Source organism: Melospiza melodia, chromosome Z, assembly GCF_035770615.1.
Source record: "Melospiza melodia melodia isolate bMelMel2 chromosome Z, bMelMel2.pri, whole genome shotgun sequence".
In the NCBI taxonomy this organism is placed as follows: Eukaryota; Metazoa; Chordata; class Aves; order Passeriformes; family Passerellidae; genus Melospiza; species Melospiza melodia.
Genome location: NC_086226.1, coordinates 21828312 through 21845710, shown reverse-complemented (window position 1 = coordinate 21845710; position 17399 = coordinate 21828312). Strand labels below are relative to the sequence as shown.

Below are 17399 nucleotides of genomic sequence, written 5' to 3'. Positions count from 1 at the left end.
TAAATGTAGGCAAAAGAAAACAACTCCACTTTAAGTAGGGTTACAAAAGAAAGATGATCCCAGGATAAGTACTCTGCCCTCATCTGAAAGCATTTCATTAATGGCACTGATACTGAAAGTAATGTTGATAAATGCAGCCTATAAATTTGAGAATATGTTCAGGATGCTCTTTGCTCACAGGACTAGAAACAGTTTTAAACTGCTTTCAGCTTGTGCCAAACTGCCTTTTAGAGATGAAGTCAATAATGTCTAACCAGGTCTGGATACAGTAAAACCACATGTTCATTGCTACGCTACTTGTTAGACATTTTGAAGTTCCTGAAGTTCTCTCTATATATAAATATATATCAAATATATTGAAGCTCTATATAACTTCAGTTATATAGAATAAAATATGGTTTGTTTTGATTAAATAAAAATAATTTAATAATTATAATATTAGTTTAATTTAATGGAAGTCTCCTATTTAGAGATTATTACAGAAAATATGCATTACAGGACCTTAAATTTGGTCAGTGAAATGAACCAGAAAAAAATAATCAGATATAAAAGCTACTGATTTTACTTTCTGTATTGGAGCGATTTATGATGATAGTCTATTCCATGATCCTCTGCTTTATGCCCAAAATTGATTGCTGTATCTTTAAGGCCTGGGACTGGGTATCTGCAGGGCTGGGGAGGGGGGAGCTTATGGGGGTTTTGGTGGGCAATTTCGAGGACTCATTGCACACATGTTCCATAGCTCTGTGAGGTTTGTTTCTGCTGGCTAGCTAGGTTTTGTTGGTGCAGGCGAAAGATTTTCCCTTTCCTGGCCTGAAGAAGCTGCAGTAGAAATCTTTCATCTGCCTTGAGGTGAACTCAACAGCTGCAGGTCTGAGAACAGAGTGGGACTGACAGGAGCAGGGCTGCCCTGTTCCAGCCGCATGCCTCAGTGAGTCAAGGGAGAGAAAGCACACCAAGAGGCTCTAGACCAGTTTTTTTGCCTGCTGTGACTGCTGTGTAGAGGTCAATACCAGAGAGCCACCAGGTTTTTGCCTCCTGCTGAAACTCCTCATGGAAGCTCCACTTCCCTCAGAATGAAAACTGGTGCTATCTTGAACCATGTGTAGGGAAGAGGTATTTCTCCAATATTTTCCCCATTTTTCAGGCATTTTTGGGTTTTTATTCCTCTGTGAGTGTAGGGTGGAACACGAGTTCTGATGGTTCAGTGTTGTTTTTCTTCCTTACATTGGAGGCATTTTGTTGTTAATACACCACTGTTTGTTTTCTTTTTCACTTTCCTCTAGTATTAATTTTATACTGGTGCAGGGGCATTGTTGAAACTCTTTAGAGGAGACAACTCATTACAGTGTGTCCTCTCTTAAATTTGTCTCAGAACTGAGACATCATCATAAGCCCCATGGTTCTCATTGAATTAACCAACTGATTGAGGCAGGCTTTGTATAAATAGAAGTATGCTACTTCAGTAAATGAAGGAAGCAGAAGTTACTCCTTTACCTCCAAAGGTTAGACAAAACCTTTGACCAGTCAAAAACATTCACTGAACCATCCACAAGCATGTGTTGAAGAATGTGTTTGAACAGAAACAATTTGCTGCATCACAACTTATGTGGAACTCAAAGTGGCAGATTGCCTTACAAAATCCATTAAATACGAAAAGCACACCTGAACAATACAGGAGTCCACACACCAAAGGACCTCTGTCTTTAAAGAATGAATGAATGTTCACTGTTCACATCCTTTTAAATTCTAGCTCATTGCAAAAAATACCAACCAAAATGCCTGTTAAATAGCAATGGGATGTGAAGGGAGTTCTGTCAAACCCATCAACTGGTTTCACAAGAACATGCAATATACAAAGGAAAATTGTTTTTAGTCACTTCTACAATCCATCAGAAACAAATATGACCCCTATGTGTAAGGCTTCAGATCCCATTACTGATTTTACAAGCAGTAACTTCCAAGGAGAAATTTCAAAAGTAAGAAGATTAATGGATGTTTTTACTCCCCAAAGATTTTCTGTCTTTAGCTTGCTTTCTGATCTGACAGCCTTCTGCATCATTTTCTCTTCCGACTATATACAAGAGGAGTAAAGAGAAAAATGACAAAAGACTTTGCATTATTGGCTAGTACTAAAAAAAAATAGAAACATGTCCTCTGTATTGTACAACTTGCTTTATTTTCTTTATGTGGGTTTTATGCACTTCAAATCTGCACTGCATCAATAGAGGCACGCTGTAGGTAGGTACCTAATATTTTGCACTTTATTACTGCTGTTATATATCAAATAAAGAAGAAAAGGAATCCTAAACCATATACTCACTTCACTAGACTGAAAGATTAAAAAAAAACAAATTCAGAAAAAAGAAAAAAAAAAGTTGTGCAAATGTATTTAGAATGATTTTAAAAGGAAAAAGGTATCATTATGGATTAAAGCCTTTAAACAAAATCTTAGCTGTCTTACTACTACTTACAATGCTATCTTTGTATATTGTTAGTGGCTTTACTAAGTTACCATCAACCATGTAACCAGCAGTCATTTGAAGTGAGATCTACTGAATTCAAGCTACTCAACTTCAAGCTAGTGAATTCAAGCAACTCAACTTTAAGTCATTAATGCTATAGAAATAAAATGTGTTTACACATTGGCACATTCCCCAGATATTCTGTGCCCGGAACTTGCTTTGCATATTATTAACAAATTTATAGAATTTGAAAACAAAACCAGAAAGACAGATTTCCTGTTCTCTTTCACCTTTGCTTCAGAGAATGATCATCATACCAAAATAGCAATGATGGCTTAGCAATCTCATGAGTTAAAACAAGGAGATCCGAGGCATAATTTTGTGCTCCTCACCAGTCTTTATGTATTATCCTTGCTTGTGAGAAGCCTACTGTTTTTTTAACAGATTCATTTGGAAAAGATGCTTGCTACTAACATCTTCAGAAAGCTGACATTAACACATGCATGAATCAAATCTTCCTCTATCCATATGTTCTCAAACCTGTTCTCTCTCTCCTGAATTTATTCAGTTCACTTTCTAATAGACTCCAGGTCCAGCAAGCATCATCCCTCTGGATCTGCTTCCACTGTGAAACACCCCTGGGGGAAACCCACCAACTACAGCAAATAAACTCTTCTCTGGAAATTCGACAAACCCCTTGTAAGCAGCAGAAACCCCAATTGCCACCAGTGATCTATGGGTCAAGCCTGTATTTTGTTTCCAGTACCAGCATGCAGCAATACTCCTGCAGCAGGCAGAGCTGTCCTATCTGCTTGTTACTCATTTTTCAACAGCACAGTTGTGCCCCCAGGGTTTCACACACCCAACACAGCTTCCATTGGATGCCTTTTAGAGAGGAGAACATACTGTAGCATGGAGGGAGGGCTTCTCTCTTCGACATCATCTTTATCAGACCTCAGGATTTCTCTGCAGTGATTTTTAAATGACCGCTAGCTTTCCAAAGGAAGATATCACTGAGATTATTTTCTGAAATTTTCTTGTCATTGAGAGCTCATGTAAACCACCTTTTTCCTATTGTGTTTCAATGCTCTGTCCATTATAGACTAAAAGGTGAAAAAGGCAAGGCCTCACCTGTAAAGTTCGTGCCACACACGAATCTTTCTATGGCCTCGTTAGCCCATCTGTATATAACATTTCATCTGAGACTAAATAATTTGATACAAGCATAAGCTGTGACACCTGTTGGTTTCAGTATGACTGTGAAACACCCACTTACTTCCCCTCTGCCAATTCTGCAAGTGAGTGTGCCCACATTTATACTAAAATGAAAAAAAAAAAAAAAGGAAACAACCTTGTAAGCCTCCAAAATGTTCTGAAACCAGGGGCTGTACTTGTTTTTGGCACGGCCCTATCTCAGATTCTTTTATGAGTCTTCTTTTCTTGCAAAAGAAAATGATTACTCATTTTTTTGGAAAGTCCCCTGTATCCCAGAGGTAGACAATAAAGTACAAATAAATGTGAAATGAAAAAGCAAGTTCTAGCAAGGACTTTTGCTAAGTCCATTTTCTTTGACTACTTCACTAAAGATATGATACAAAAATGCAAATTATGACACTTGCTTCCACTAAATATAGACCAGAAAACATCAATAAGCTGTTTCTGCAGTGCTCATGAAGTATAGAAATTATAATATTTCTATTAAAAATATTGCTTTAAAAAGTTAGAAATAAAAGTAATTCTCTTTTACACATTACAGAAGTAACTATTATTTTCCTAATTTTTCTTATGGCCTATTAATTCACCTGTTGAAGACAGAAGGACAGAGCTCAGAAAAGGACCTCAATACAGCAGTGTTATCGTACTGGATCCTAATGTGAACCCAAATAGCATTAACCTCCCACGCATGTATAGATAGGCCCTCATGGCTACAAATGATGATATGAATAAGCATAATACCTAAGAACAGAATTCACAGGAGCAACTTCTGCTGAAAGAGACACACAAGACACAATAAAGAGGGACAGAGACTTTTGTCTAGAATGGGAAGGAAATGAGTACTGGTGAGAAACTTCAAATCTCATTCTATCCAAAACACATGCATTACTAGCATCTACCTCAACTACCATGAGCCTTCCAACAGCAAAGGAGCACAATCCAGACTTATCACCTAAAGAATCAGTTATTTTCTTGAAAACGTGTTCTGTTCTTAAAACATGCATGTCGGCACTGACCTAACCCTCACAAGGGTCTGAAATAGAAGCAATGCTCACCCTTCTTCTCACGTTCTAATTCTTTGATGTAAACTGAAACAGGCTGACAGGCTTCCCTTAGCCTCTGAAAAGCCTGTACATGACTTGTGTATCAAATAAAAAAATTCCTTCCCTCATATGGGGGCCTGACACTGCCCAGATGCTCTCACTCCCCTCCCCACTCCTCAGTGGGGTGGGAAAACAACAGGAAGAGCAAAACCAAGTAAACTCAGGAATCAAGATAAAGATAACTTACTAGGTGAATGAAAGAACCACTTCTCATCTTCTTATTCTGCTACCACAGTTGGATTGCTTGCTGAGCATGATGCTGGACTGCATGGCATTTCCTTTGGTAACAGGGAAGTTTTGAGGCTGTGCAAGTGCCATTCAGGTGCAGCCAAAACATTGGTGTGTTATTAACAACTTTTTACCCATAAATAGAACACACATCACCTACATTTTGGTACAAATGTTTGGGAAGAAGGTAGTAGCCATTAGTCTTCACACACGGTAATTCCAGACAAAACATCCTCACATACTTCTCAGTGCTTCTGATCTGAAACACTTAAAACTCTCCCTGTATACCATTAAGAATTTAGAGAATTCAAACAAATCCATTTAAACATTCTTGAAGGAACTTATATGCATTAAAAAGCAAGGCTACAGAAGACACTAAGCCAAACTGCTCATTCCTATGCTGACACCACTGTTTACATTTGTGCCAGTGTATTATTTCATTGAAGCACCTCTCTGTTAACAGCCCAATGACTTGAAGTGACAGAAGCAAAAGGCCAAATTATATAGTGTATATAGCTATAGCTTTGTTTGCTTATTTCCACATCACCTCAGTAGTTAACTAAACATTTGAAGAAATCTGTTACTGGCTGGATGCTTAATACAACCTCTCCTCATCACAGAAGATCAGTAAGGATAAAACTAAGTGCACACATCTTTAAAAACACTTGGAAGACATTACAATCAAAATAAAGCAGAATTTTTATAATTGTCTTATCTTGGAAACACCATTAAAAAAAAAAGAAGGAAGGAAACCTAGTAATTTTCTTATGGATACATGTTCTAGCCAGAATTTACAGAAAATTCATCTCATGTGTCAAAAAAAATCCCAAGAGAAGCTATTTTCAATTCTATATGGCCAACATCACTCTCTGTGGATTCCCGTCCTGTTACTGGTTCATCAAAAACAGACTACAAAAAATGTTTCTAGTTTGATTCTCCATTGCCCAGCTACACGTTTTTTACAGGAGTATGACATGATCAAATGGGAGTTATAACACATTTTTAGTGTTTTCAGAGACACAAGTTTTATGTAAGGGAAAATAAATAAAAACAACCTAACACCAAAAAATAATATAGTAAGTACCAAAATAGTTTTCAAATAAATATAAATTTGCAGATACACTGTGTGAATAACAATTTGTTACTCCCTGCTTAGCTCCTGTGAGTCATTAGCATTAGTTAGAGTACTGTTGCTCATGGTAGATAACCTAAACAACAAAACTTGGAAACAGAAAATTTCATTCCTATTCCTTCCTATGACTAATTCTGTTGCTCTCCACTAGTTGAAACCTGAAATTCAATCTGGGAGGAGTAAGTTTTATAAGTGTTAGGTATATAAACATTGCTGATAAGGAACAAAACAGTTGCCTCAGTAAGAGATGAAACTGCACTCCCAAAACAAAAACTTACAGGAGTGTATTGTCAAAAGGTAAATAAGAATTAAAAAAATTGGATAGAAATACCCCTATTACCATGATAAACTTATCTTGGTTTATCTGGCGGAATGGACCAGGAAGTGAAAAAAACAGAAAAATAGTTTAGTGTACTGTCAGTTCTGCTTTCATGTTCTCTACTTCAACTGTGCTTGCCTCCAATGAAAACTCTCAAAAAGTAAGATATTTACAGACCTTGCTAAATCTTTCAGAAATGTGATAAAATAGAAGAACTTGTGCAAAGGAAATAAAAGGCATCCTGTGAAACTTTAAAACAAGATTAGGGCATATCTTTAAGAGATGCAGGGTGTTGCTGCTCTGGAAAGCAGGCGCTAGACTGAAAAGTCAACCATGGAATGTCGCCACTTCAAGAACAGGAACATCACTTCCTGCTCTCTGCATAGGACAGCATATTGGGATTACCAATATTATACAATAGATTAGGTTCTTAAAATCCAAACTAACTGGCTTCCTATTTGTTTGTATAACTTAAACAAAGGCAGCTGCAAGGATACCTTAGGCTAGGACACAAGGGCACTTAGAGTGTAAAACCCTTCTTTTTAACAACCACATATATAAAAAATAGGATCATATTCCACTGAAGAGTAGCTAGGGTGAATTTTTTTCCCAGTATTTTGAATATTTATATACATGATGAAAAAGACACAGTCATTTTATATTTAGAATTCTGTTTTTAGTGTAAAGGCCATTTTTTTTCCTCAGGTGATTTATTCATCCATGTATTTCAAAACATCTTTTCTTAATAAATACATTTTAGCAGTTAACTGAAAAGGGAAGTCTGTTAGGAAGAAGAAAATAAACAGAAGTATTTATAGATTACTTACAGTAGTTGTTTCTCAGTACAGAGCTGCTGGAAAACTACTTGATTTCTGCACGTTTCAGTTTCTGAAAGTATTTTTTCTGTAACTCCCAGAGTAAAGAACTCTGAAGATGTGGTAATGATATGCAAAAGGTGACTACATGCAAAGAACAGCTGTTTGTTTTGACTAATAACAAAAGGAGATCCTGCACTGTGAAGTGACCATAAATCGGTACAGCATACTCCTCATATAGACAAAACTCAGAGATTTCAGTGGGAGTTCTGCCGTGTTTAATGCAGGATAATACTGCTCTTTCACAGGCAAAATCAAGGAGGAAATAAATAGAGCACAGGCAAATCCCACAGGATGTCCACACAATTGTTCCATACCCGAATGATGAGAAGGAATCTAATGTGAAGCAGTTTCAGTGATATTGCTGGTGAATGACTAATAGTTCAAAATATCCAGTTCCCTACTGGCTCCACTTGGAAGAGCAGCCAAGAAAACATTCTTACACATCAAGATGAGCGTGAGAACTTTTGTTTTGTGGATTTAGGAGAGGAAATACAAGAAAAAACTTCACAAAAAACTAGTGTATTTTGAATCTGTATTGCTTGTCAGGGCAAGGAGGTGGTGGTGTTCAGCCTCTTCAACAGACATCTTCAAATATTCACTAGAAGAAGCACAAAAAAAAAAAAAAAAAGAGCTGTGCAAGGCTCTGGGAATTAACTGACCTCTGCTTAATGTACCAACTACATGTTCAGTGTCAGGAATCCTTCTAATCCCTCCACACATCCATGAGGTGGGATCCATAGCAAAATGTCCTGCTGATCCTACTTTTGAGTTTGGTTGTCTGCCACCAGTAGAAGTATGATCTGGACTCTAACCCCAGCAGCCTCAGTTCCTGTTTGCCTACTATTTAATCCACATTCAATTACAGCTCTGCTACTGAGACAAGCCTCTATACAGACACTTTCCACACCTCACAGAGTATAATTTAATTTGGAAAATATTACTACAAATAATCCTAATGAAACAGTTCAGCATTAAATCTCAGCCTTCTTAATAATGTTTCCAAAATTAGTCATTGAAGTCAATAAAAAGAAGTTATGTGGTTTGTTCATTATAATTACTTTATAATTAAACTTCCTGGCAGTGACATTAGAGAGTAAGTAAATGTTTTTAATCAGTTAAGATGTTAGTTTAAAGATCTTAGTTTCATCTTGAACTCCATCACGTATTGACTGCCTCATTTATTTGGTCAATATGTGCACAGTGACATTAAAAGTTCTATAAACTAACTTTTAGAAACACTTTGGGAAAAAAATCATGCAATGGCTCCCAGATCACTCTCAAAATCTCCTATTCGAAACTTACTGATCAAAAAGTGAAAAAGCAAAATAGAGAGAAATGATCACAGGTAACCACTTGAACTAAATCTACTGAAGAAAAAAAATATCTGAATACAATGGCCATTTATGATACTACTTATTTCAAAAATAGTTATCGTGCTGACCCTTGCATGTATATAATCTGGTTTTAAAACCTAAAATCCTTCTCAGATTCTAGAAGAGCATCCATCACTCAAAGCAGCTTTATAAAGCATCAAATCAGCAAAACAGCAGCTTCTTTTTCCAATACTACCTTCTTTTTAATCCAAAAAGTGCATAATAGACAGAAAAAAGTTTTAAAAATTATCTCAGAATGCAGTCAACTGATCAATAGAGACTACCCGATCAATAGCAACTATAGAACACTATGTACAGCTCATAATGTTTGATTAAAAGAGAAGGAAGAACAGGAGCAAAAATTTCAGTGCAGGGCTGTGATTTTAGCCAAACTGATGTGTTACTAGACAAAACTCTAACATAACTTTATACTGCATTAGAAATAAAGAATTTGGCCTCATTAGATCAGAAGTCAAAGAAAATTTATCTTCTGCCCTTAGAAAGTGCCTAACACCATATGCTTTAAAGGTTAATGAAGGAAAAATTTGACAGTTTGATGCATATTAAAAGGAATACGGACAACACTTTTCAAACCTTGAGCCTGCACTGTTCAGCATAGGATGTTCTCTATTTCTATTTAACATGTCAGGTTGGAATCATGAATCTTATTGATTATTAGATATGAAACGATTTCGCCCAAAATTCACCATATCTCCATATTTTAATATAATTTTAGGTTCATTAAATCAAAAAGCTCTTGATATCAATTTAAATTTACTATGGAGTGTAAACCGTAGATTCAAAATTGCACAAATCTATGTAGTCATATCAGATGACACTGCTAGGTATAAACTAAAATACACTTAATCCAAATTTTCAGCAATTCAGATGGCAAGCCTTTTGTTGCCTCATTCAGAGAGACAATGTAGGTACTAATACTTTTTTTAAGATAAAAGCCCCTAAAGGACCTTGAATTTGGCCAGTTAAAGACTGGACATTCTGAATTACCATTCACATTGGATAATTTTACCCAGATTTTAGCAGATGGAAATTAAAAATGTTGTTTATAAACTGGAAGCAATCTCAGACAGGTTTATATACACATACAAATGACCATAACTATGTACTACAGACACTTTGAATACTTGAAAATTCAACACAATCATGGCCCATAAATAGCTAAAGTCTAAATGTCTAATGAAATGGAGTAACTCAGTAATATTGTAACCGTTTTCTGAAGGATTCCTTAATTTCACAGGCAATAGATTTTTTTTCCAGTGCCAGAAGTGCATCACAGAGGGAATGCAGCAGGTAATCTATGAGACATAGCAAAATATCCTGAAGAATAATTTATGCCTAAGCTTTACACTCATACTACACTGGGATAACAGTTCAAACATCCCTTCTAAATTTACCTCTGCTGCTGTAACAGTAAGAACAGCTACACAATTAGTAACTGGTGTACAAGCCAATAGGCTTTACTTTATGTATACAAGTACTTACAAGTAGTTTAAGGCAAATTCCTACACCCCACAAACAGCACATTTCAAGGAACTCAAGTTGAATATTACCATACTGTCATATTTTGATATACAAACACATTGCATTACCATCATCTTTTGAATAATTTTCAGCCATAGAACTATATACTTTCAGGCATAGACCTACACACAGTAGTTACAAAGACATTGGAGACTTCATTTGACAGTTTTTTTAAATTATGGGGTTAAAAAGAAAAATATCCGCTTAAAGCATGGATACATCTTTTTTCTAGTAAGTGGTTTCATTAGCATCTTCAGTGATTCTTATCAATGTTTTTGAATTGCCAAAGCATCTTACCAAATTCAAAAGGAGAAAGATTGCTCCAAATCCTAGATACTTTATGAAGGAGCTCAGTACTTTCAAATCTGCCAAGCTTCATTATTTACAGGGTTGCTTCCTTACCCTGATGCTGTTTAGATTGTATTTTTTATCTTCACAATTGTTTCCCAAAGAAGACATGTAGCACTTTCATTATACACTGAATTCAGACTATTTTTAAGATTAGCTTATCACAAAATGATGATACTTTGTGCAATTGGAAAAGTTATTGCGCAAATGCATTTCAGTTGTTTGCAGCAGAGCTGGCTAAACGAGTGGCCAGCATTTATTACCAACCAAACCTGCCATAAATGCAATCCATTACATCAATATGGGAAATACCATACTCCTTTTGACATTCATCTTTTTTTTCTGCCGCTAGGAATTCTAGTTATGATTTCATTGTGCTGAGGACAGACCAGTCTTTTCCATACACTTACCCTCTGACAGCATGAATAAGTCTCAGTGATGGATAGGCAGTTCGCACTTTCAATTTATTCTTAAGGATTAATGCATTAACCCATTCCACATGCTTCTCTCCACCTTTGACCATGAACGCTGGGATCCAAAGGACACTGTCATTCAGCATGGACAGTCTATGCACAAATTTTTCTCTGTCACTCTCATTCCGAAAGCTTCCAAAAGCTCTTTGTACAACTGATGGGTTCATGGTAATAAAATCAGATTTAGTTCCCACATCGGCAGCATACTCCACCACAGGAGCTAGATTGCACCTGAAGAGGAAGAAATTAATGGAAAAATGAAAACAAATATGAAATATTAACTCAGAAAAATGTGTGCATGAAGGGAAACATAAAAAGGAACATGAAAGCCCAATTCATTTCAATGTGAGAAAAAAATATCAATATAGAAGGTGTGGTAATACATAGTATTTTATTCAAGTTGGACAAGGATCAGACAATTTTTTAAAAACATTAAGTGTACAGAATGCTGTGACAAAAAAATACTCCTCTTTGGAATCATCTGGAAACCATATCATTATGCTCTAGAATGCATCAACATCTTAAGAAAGCATATTACTCACAAGCAGCACTTGTGAGTAATATGCTTTCTTAAACCTATTATCTTTCATTATTTGTTTATCATCCTGTTGCCAACAGCTCTCACACAAAGAAAGCCATGCTAACAAAATAAGGCATATTTAAAACAATTTAGTCCATGCATTTTTATTTTACTTTATTTACAACACACTATTTATATATTATTTACAAACGACCTTTACCCCATCTTTAAATGTATTTTTGGTACTTTTGGTTTTGGTATTATCACTGCAGTTGGGAAGATGTTTAGAAATTTAGTATTTTTATTTGACTTAGAACTGCAATTTTTGGAATGAAGTATTGAACTGTCAGTTTTTCATTCATAGCTCATTTTCAAATCTTCTTCAATTTTTCACTAGCATTGTGCCTTTTTCCTAGGGTTGAAAAGTTCTCATTATGTCTTTGTTCAGCAGATTTTTACCTCAATTATATAAATACATATATATGTAATCCCACATACATGTTGAATGCAGGTGACAAAATTCAGAAATTAGCTGTGACTTCAGCAACTGATATACTGTGTCAGAAACAAATCATTTCCACAATACCCTCAATGAATTAGCCTGTAGCTGGCATGCCCCAAAAATATACCCTAACATAACAATATTTTAATAACTTAACAGACTACTCTGTTTGAGGCAAAGGATGGTAAGAAGCAATGTTGGAACAGGCTCCTCCAAAACATGTGCACATTATCACACTCCTAATATAAACAGTATTCCATTAATTTTGCAATTTTTTATAAACTAGTTTCTTTTAATGCCAGATGTCCAATGACACTAAAATAAGTCAGCATTACTTAACACCGACTGATGACCTAGTGCTGTTTGATAATATTAATTACCCAGCAAACAAATTTTCATTATGTAATTATCAGGTTAATAAGTGGTCCTACATTCTTCAGAAAGATGTTCTGAAGACCATAAAGCAACTATATAAAGACTATTCCTAGGAGATAAAGAATTCAAGGTTTCTGATAACATGTGGGCAGATGTAGGCTAAGGAAATAGATTTACATTCTTCATTATCTTTATACATCTATTCCATAAACCATCTGCACGCATTTCAGACTGCTAAGAGTTGTATTTTCTAGAAAATTGTTAGGGCATAAGAAAAACTCCCACTGAATTTAACACTGGCTTTCTAACTTTCTTCTGAAAACCTTAATAAATGAGCTTACAACCTGCTACTATTAAAAGTTTTTTAAAATCTAAAAATAAATGTGATAAAATAATCAAACCAAGTACTTAAAACCAACCGATCAAATTGACTGAATTACCGCTGCTCTTGAAAATACCTCTTTTAAGGGCAGATTGCACAACAAATGAGGGATTTGTATAGTGGGTTTGTTTTAGTAGTCACATATAACACATGAAAAATGTAAGACAGATCTTGACATTGCAAATCCTGTTCTCTCTGAGTCCAACTTTAGGAAACAGACCGTGTAGGTACCAACATCACCATGTCTAAAAAGCCATATGCATACACTGTATGTAATTACTGCTACATCAGTAACTCAAATGTGTATTTTAGAAAGGTATACAGTGTAAATTTGTAACTTATCACATACTCACTTTTCAAGTATGACTTCAGAAAATATTGAGCAATCCAAATACACTCAGTAACAATAGAACTGCAATTCTTTACCATGCTTAGAGTAAAATTTCTTGCTTATAACTAGTCTGAATCCATGTTCCTTCACTTTAAAATTATTGTACCTTGTCCTGGTGCAACAGGCTGGGCTAAAAAGTTTATCCCTATACTTCTTATATGCTTCACGGTTCATAAAACTGGCTATTGTGTATTTGTATATAGACCTGAGTGTATGTATATAGCTTTTACCTGTTTTGGAACTTTTATCTTAACCTCTAATACATCTTTACACTATGCCATAGTTTCATACTGCTGTTGGAATTTTTAAATTTATTTTATTAGAAGATGTCAATGATCTCCCACGAATTCTCATGATTCTTTCAAGAAAACTTCACATTCAGAGGCAAACATTCATATATTAATGTTTTTTAAGTGAAATTAATATCTTTTAAGTGAAATGAAGAAACCTATTAACTGAACAACTTTTAAATAATCAAAGCAATATTCTTTCCTTGTTGTATTTTTTAATTCTAGCTAATTTGTCATAAGGCACACATGCTAAATATAATCACAACAGAGATGAGGTAGTGAAAGTGTTTCTGCACCAAAAGCATTACATGCCTAGGGATTTACTCACCATATATGAAATCATACTTTTACTGAGGTTTTTTAAGGAAGAATATATAAAAGATTTTAATTTACTGCATTTGCTCTTTCTCATATGCCACATTATTAGTACCATGTAATATATGAATGCATATGCACAAACTCCTTGCAACATACCATCATTTTCCATTCATCCTAAAAACAATGTCTGTGCTGTCCTTATGTTAGCATGCAAGTAAGCAGGCAACAGGTGAAAGCTGAGCAAGACACACTTGCTATGTTACTTTACTGAGAATAAAAGAACAGTAACAAAGAGTCAGATTCAGCACTGAAGATTGACTTAATTAAGCAAATAGCTAAAAATTTCAGTATTGATAATATATCACATTGTAAAAAGGTTTGTAAATCTCCTAGATCTCCTGACCGTTTTCAGACAAAAAAGGTGGGATGAGTATTCTGCCAGAAAAAATAAGTGTCTAAAATAATGGTTTTCATGGGTTCCTTTGCTAGTTTTTCCCATAAAAACAGTATAGTATTTGAAACAAAGAATCCCATGGGTATTTTTTTCAGTATAAAGGCATTTAATCAGAAGCTCTACCTACTACTTCTTTCCCTTGCACAAAACCAGCAAATAATTAGTTATTATTTGTTCCCTTATGTCCCAGTTTAGGGCAAACTTGGAAGAAAATCTCCAAAGACGGCCCATCCAGAAAACAAACCCACACAGCCCCTCCCCTCCCAGCCAGTTCTGGAAGGATTCCTCAGAGACAAGTGGAAAGAACCTGTTTATTTAACAGGCAAAACACCCCCCAGCATACAAAAGGAACAACACCAGATGACAACACTCTCTCATCACTCTGAAAAAGATGACAAATTCAGAAAGTCTCCCCTGGGAGTGGCTGCTCTCTTATCGGTCCCTCCAGCACTGGGGTGGCTGCTGCAGCCACAAAGTGCAAACTCTCGGTGTTTCCCAGGTTCCAGTCTGGAACAAGCTTGAGTGGTTCCAAGAAAGGGAAAGAAAAACAGTCCAGAGAATAATTTGGACTGCTTAGCTAAACTAACTAATGAGCAGAAGCAAAAGCAAGAGCAAAGCAGGAGCAAGAGCAAAGCGAAAGCAAAGCAATAAGCAAAAGCTGCCCTATGTATCGCCCCTGTCTCTATGTCCCGCCTACTGCTGGGGGAGTGAGCAGGCTGACAAAAAAACAAAACAAACCTTCACTCTTCAGAGCCAGTCTTGAAGGCACAGAACATAATATCCAGCATAAACAGAACACATGACTGGGGATACAAGCATCACCCTAGGACACCTTACATCTTCTAAGCACTATCTATGGCAGAAGTATTTAGAAAATGGTCTAATGAGACAAAGATTGATACATTTTAGAGAGGGAGTTAGAAAAAGACCTAAATGTATGGGAAACATTCATAATTCATGTGATTGCTAGTATTATAGGCACTAATATCCATGGTACCTCAAATTAATGCTGCAGTGCCTGTTCTTCCCATGACATCAGACCAGACCATAGACAAAACCTCTGCACAGCTATTTCAACAAGGTGGCTATTCTAAGTGTAGTATTAAGCATCAATTATATTATTTAAGAAATTTCTAAGCTTACAGAGGCACCTAACTCACAAAAATACTATGTACAACCATACCACTAAAAGACAAATACACCTATAAAGTATTTCCCATGAAAATACAGGGGTTCCCACACATGAGCTTTCAGTGTGATAACAGAAGATTTTCAACTGAAAAACGCACTGCAATGCTATCACTAAAAGAGCTCTGGGATAAAAAAGAAAAATTAGATCATGTTTTAAATATTATGTAGTATTTGAGCATGCATAAAACAACTGAGATACTAAGACACACAGACCAAAAGTCTGTGATTGTATGCTTCTTCCACAAACACCTGCAGAATGTATTAGTTACAGTAGGATAAGTTAAGTAAAAAAGTGGAGAAAAAACTGCTAATGGCTGAATTTGTATGCCATGAAAAAAAGGAAGAAGGGAGTAGGTGCTCCTATACCACACTTTTACCAAAGTGGGTGATCGTCCCTGGGTTTACTGTGCCATCTTTATGGCCCAAACATCCATAACATCACAGTCTTTTAGAAAGCAGAGCTCAAGAAAATAATGCAATCAAAATCATAAAAATATGCTCAAATGAGAAGTCAGTTATTCTTCAGAGATTCAGTTCAACTTGCTTTGTCATTAATAAGTATACAGATCATTTATATGAATACAAAGGTCCAGCACACAGTATTCATAGGCCATATTTCAAGTTAGTTTCAAATAAAAGCCACTAAAATTTCATTGAGTAAAATGGCTAACATTTCCATTTTATCTGACATTGAGAACCACAAGAATACTTTACCTACAGTGGAATAATGCAAGAAATGGCCATGAATCTGTAGACTTCTTAATCCTCTAACAATTGGTGGACTTGAGGATTACAATTTGAAATAAGTACTTTAAAACACTATAAAGCAATGGGGAAGAAGTGCTTTATACCAACGCTTTGTTTCATTAATATCTTCTCTTTGTAGACCTAAGCCAAAAATATCCCTTGCACAGAAATAAACACATACATTCTGAGTAGACAAAAAATGAAAATCAGATTGTTGCTGGCAGATGTATTAAGCCTTTCTGAAACATAAGGCATTACACAAGACGAGTGTCAATAACATATACTCCTTCCTGAGTAGCCTGCAAGATTCATATCCAAATTCTTGTAAGAATCAAAATAGTAATCTTGAGTTCAGTGGTTCATGCCATTTTTGGGAAATAATTGGACATTAAGGAAAAATTAAGGGCTTGAGCAAGCAGAAGAGGAAAAAAAAGAGTTCAAGACTGAAGAGAACCTCACAGCTGGACTACACTCAATCTACATGCAAGAAGCACACTGCCCTAATATTTGGGTGCATATAACACATCTTTTGACACGGTTCTCTAAAAAAAGGTGTGCAGCAGTGCTGTGGTAACTTTCACACAAGCCCAAAAAAAGTGGAATTTACAAAAAACAACACGCACCAACTTCCTATTTCCCCCAACAAATACAATTATTAGTAAGTGTATGGATTCTCACATGTTCTGCATACTTCTGTGGCTACTGACAAAAACTAAAATTGCTTCAAATTAACCACAGGAATCTGAAATAATAGTGAATCCTCTAACATACCCATTTCATCTCTGTTCTTATCCATGGTATGACAGAGGATGTTTCATGAGAACTGCAAGGTTAGAGGCTAAGGTAAAGAAGTGCAGATTCTATTCACATACAACAATCATGAGGGGTTTATAGTATGTGCCATGTAAAATATTAACCTGATACACCCTTTCACAACACAAGTTCACAAAAATACTTAATCAATGACTTCAGCATGAAGATGGTTTTTGTAACATCACCTGCAAAAAAACTTCATTAATTCCTGCTGCCCAGATTAGAACTTCAGCTGCTAATCAACAAATTCATTCTTCCAAGCATCTCCCTGAACATCAGTGACTGAAATCCAAGATATCAACTGACATAGAAAGTGGAGTGTCAGAAGAAGTCTAAATGG

At 35.8% G+C, this 17399-nt stretch overlaps 1 protein-coding gene across 4 annotated transcripts in view; it reads right to left on the bottom strand.

Moving 5' to 3' along the window:
* The window catches only part of ST8SIA4 (ST8 alpha-N-acetyl-neuraminide alpha-2,8-sialyltransferase 4), a 53319-nt gene that overhangs the window by 15622 nt on the left and 20298 nt on the right, over positions 1-17399 (bottom strand). For 3 of the 4 annotated variants that reach the window (XM_063181090.1, XM_063181091.1, XM_063181092.1), the window contains one exon: positions 11014-11307. In XM_063181090.1, coding sequence (XP_063037160.1) covers positions 11014-11307 — 294 coding nt within the window. Of the gene's footprint in view, positions 1-7289; positions 7939-11013; positions 11308-17399 lie in introns of all 4 variants that reach the window. The other variant, XR_010031326.1, reaches the window with a different exon arrangement.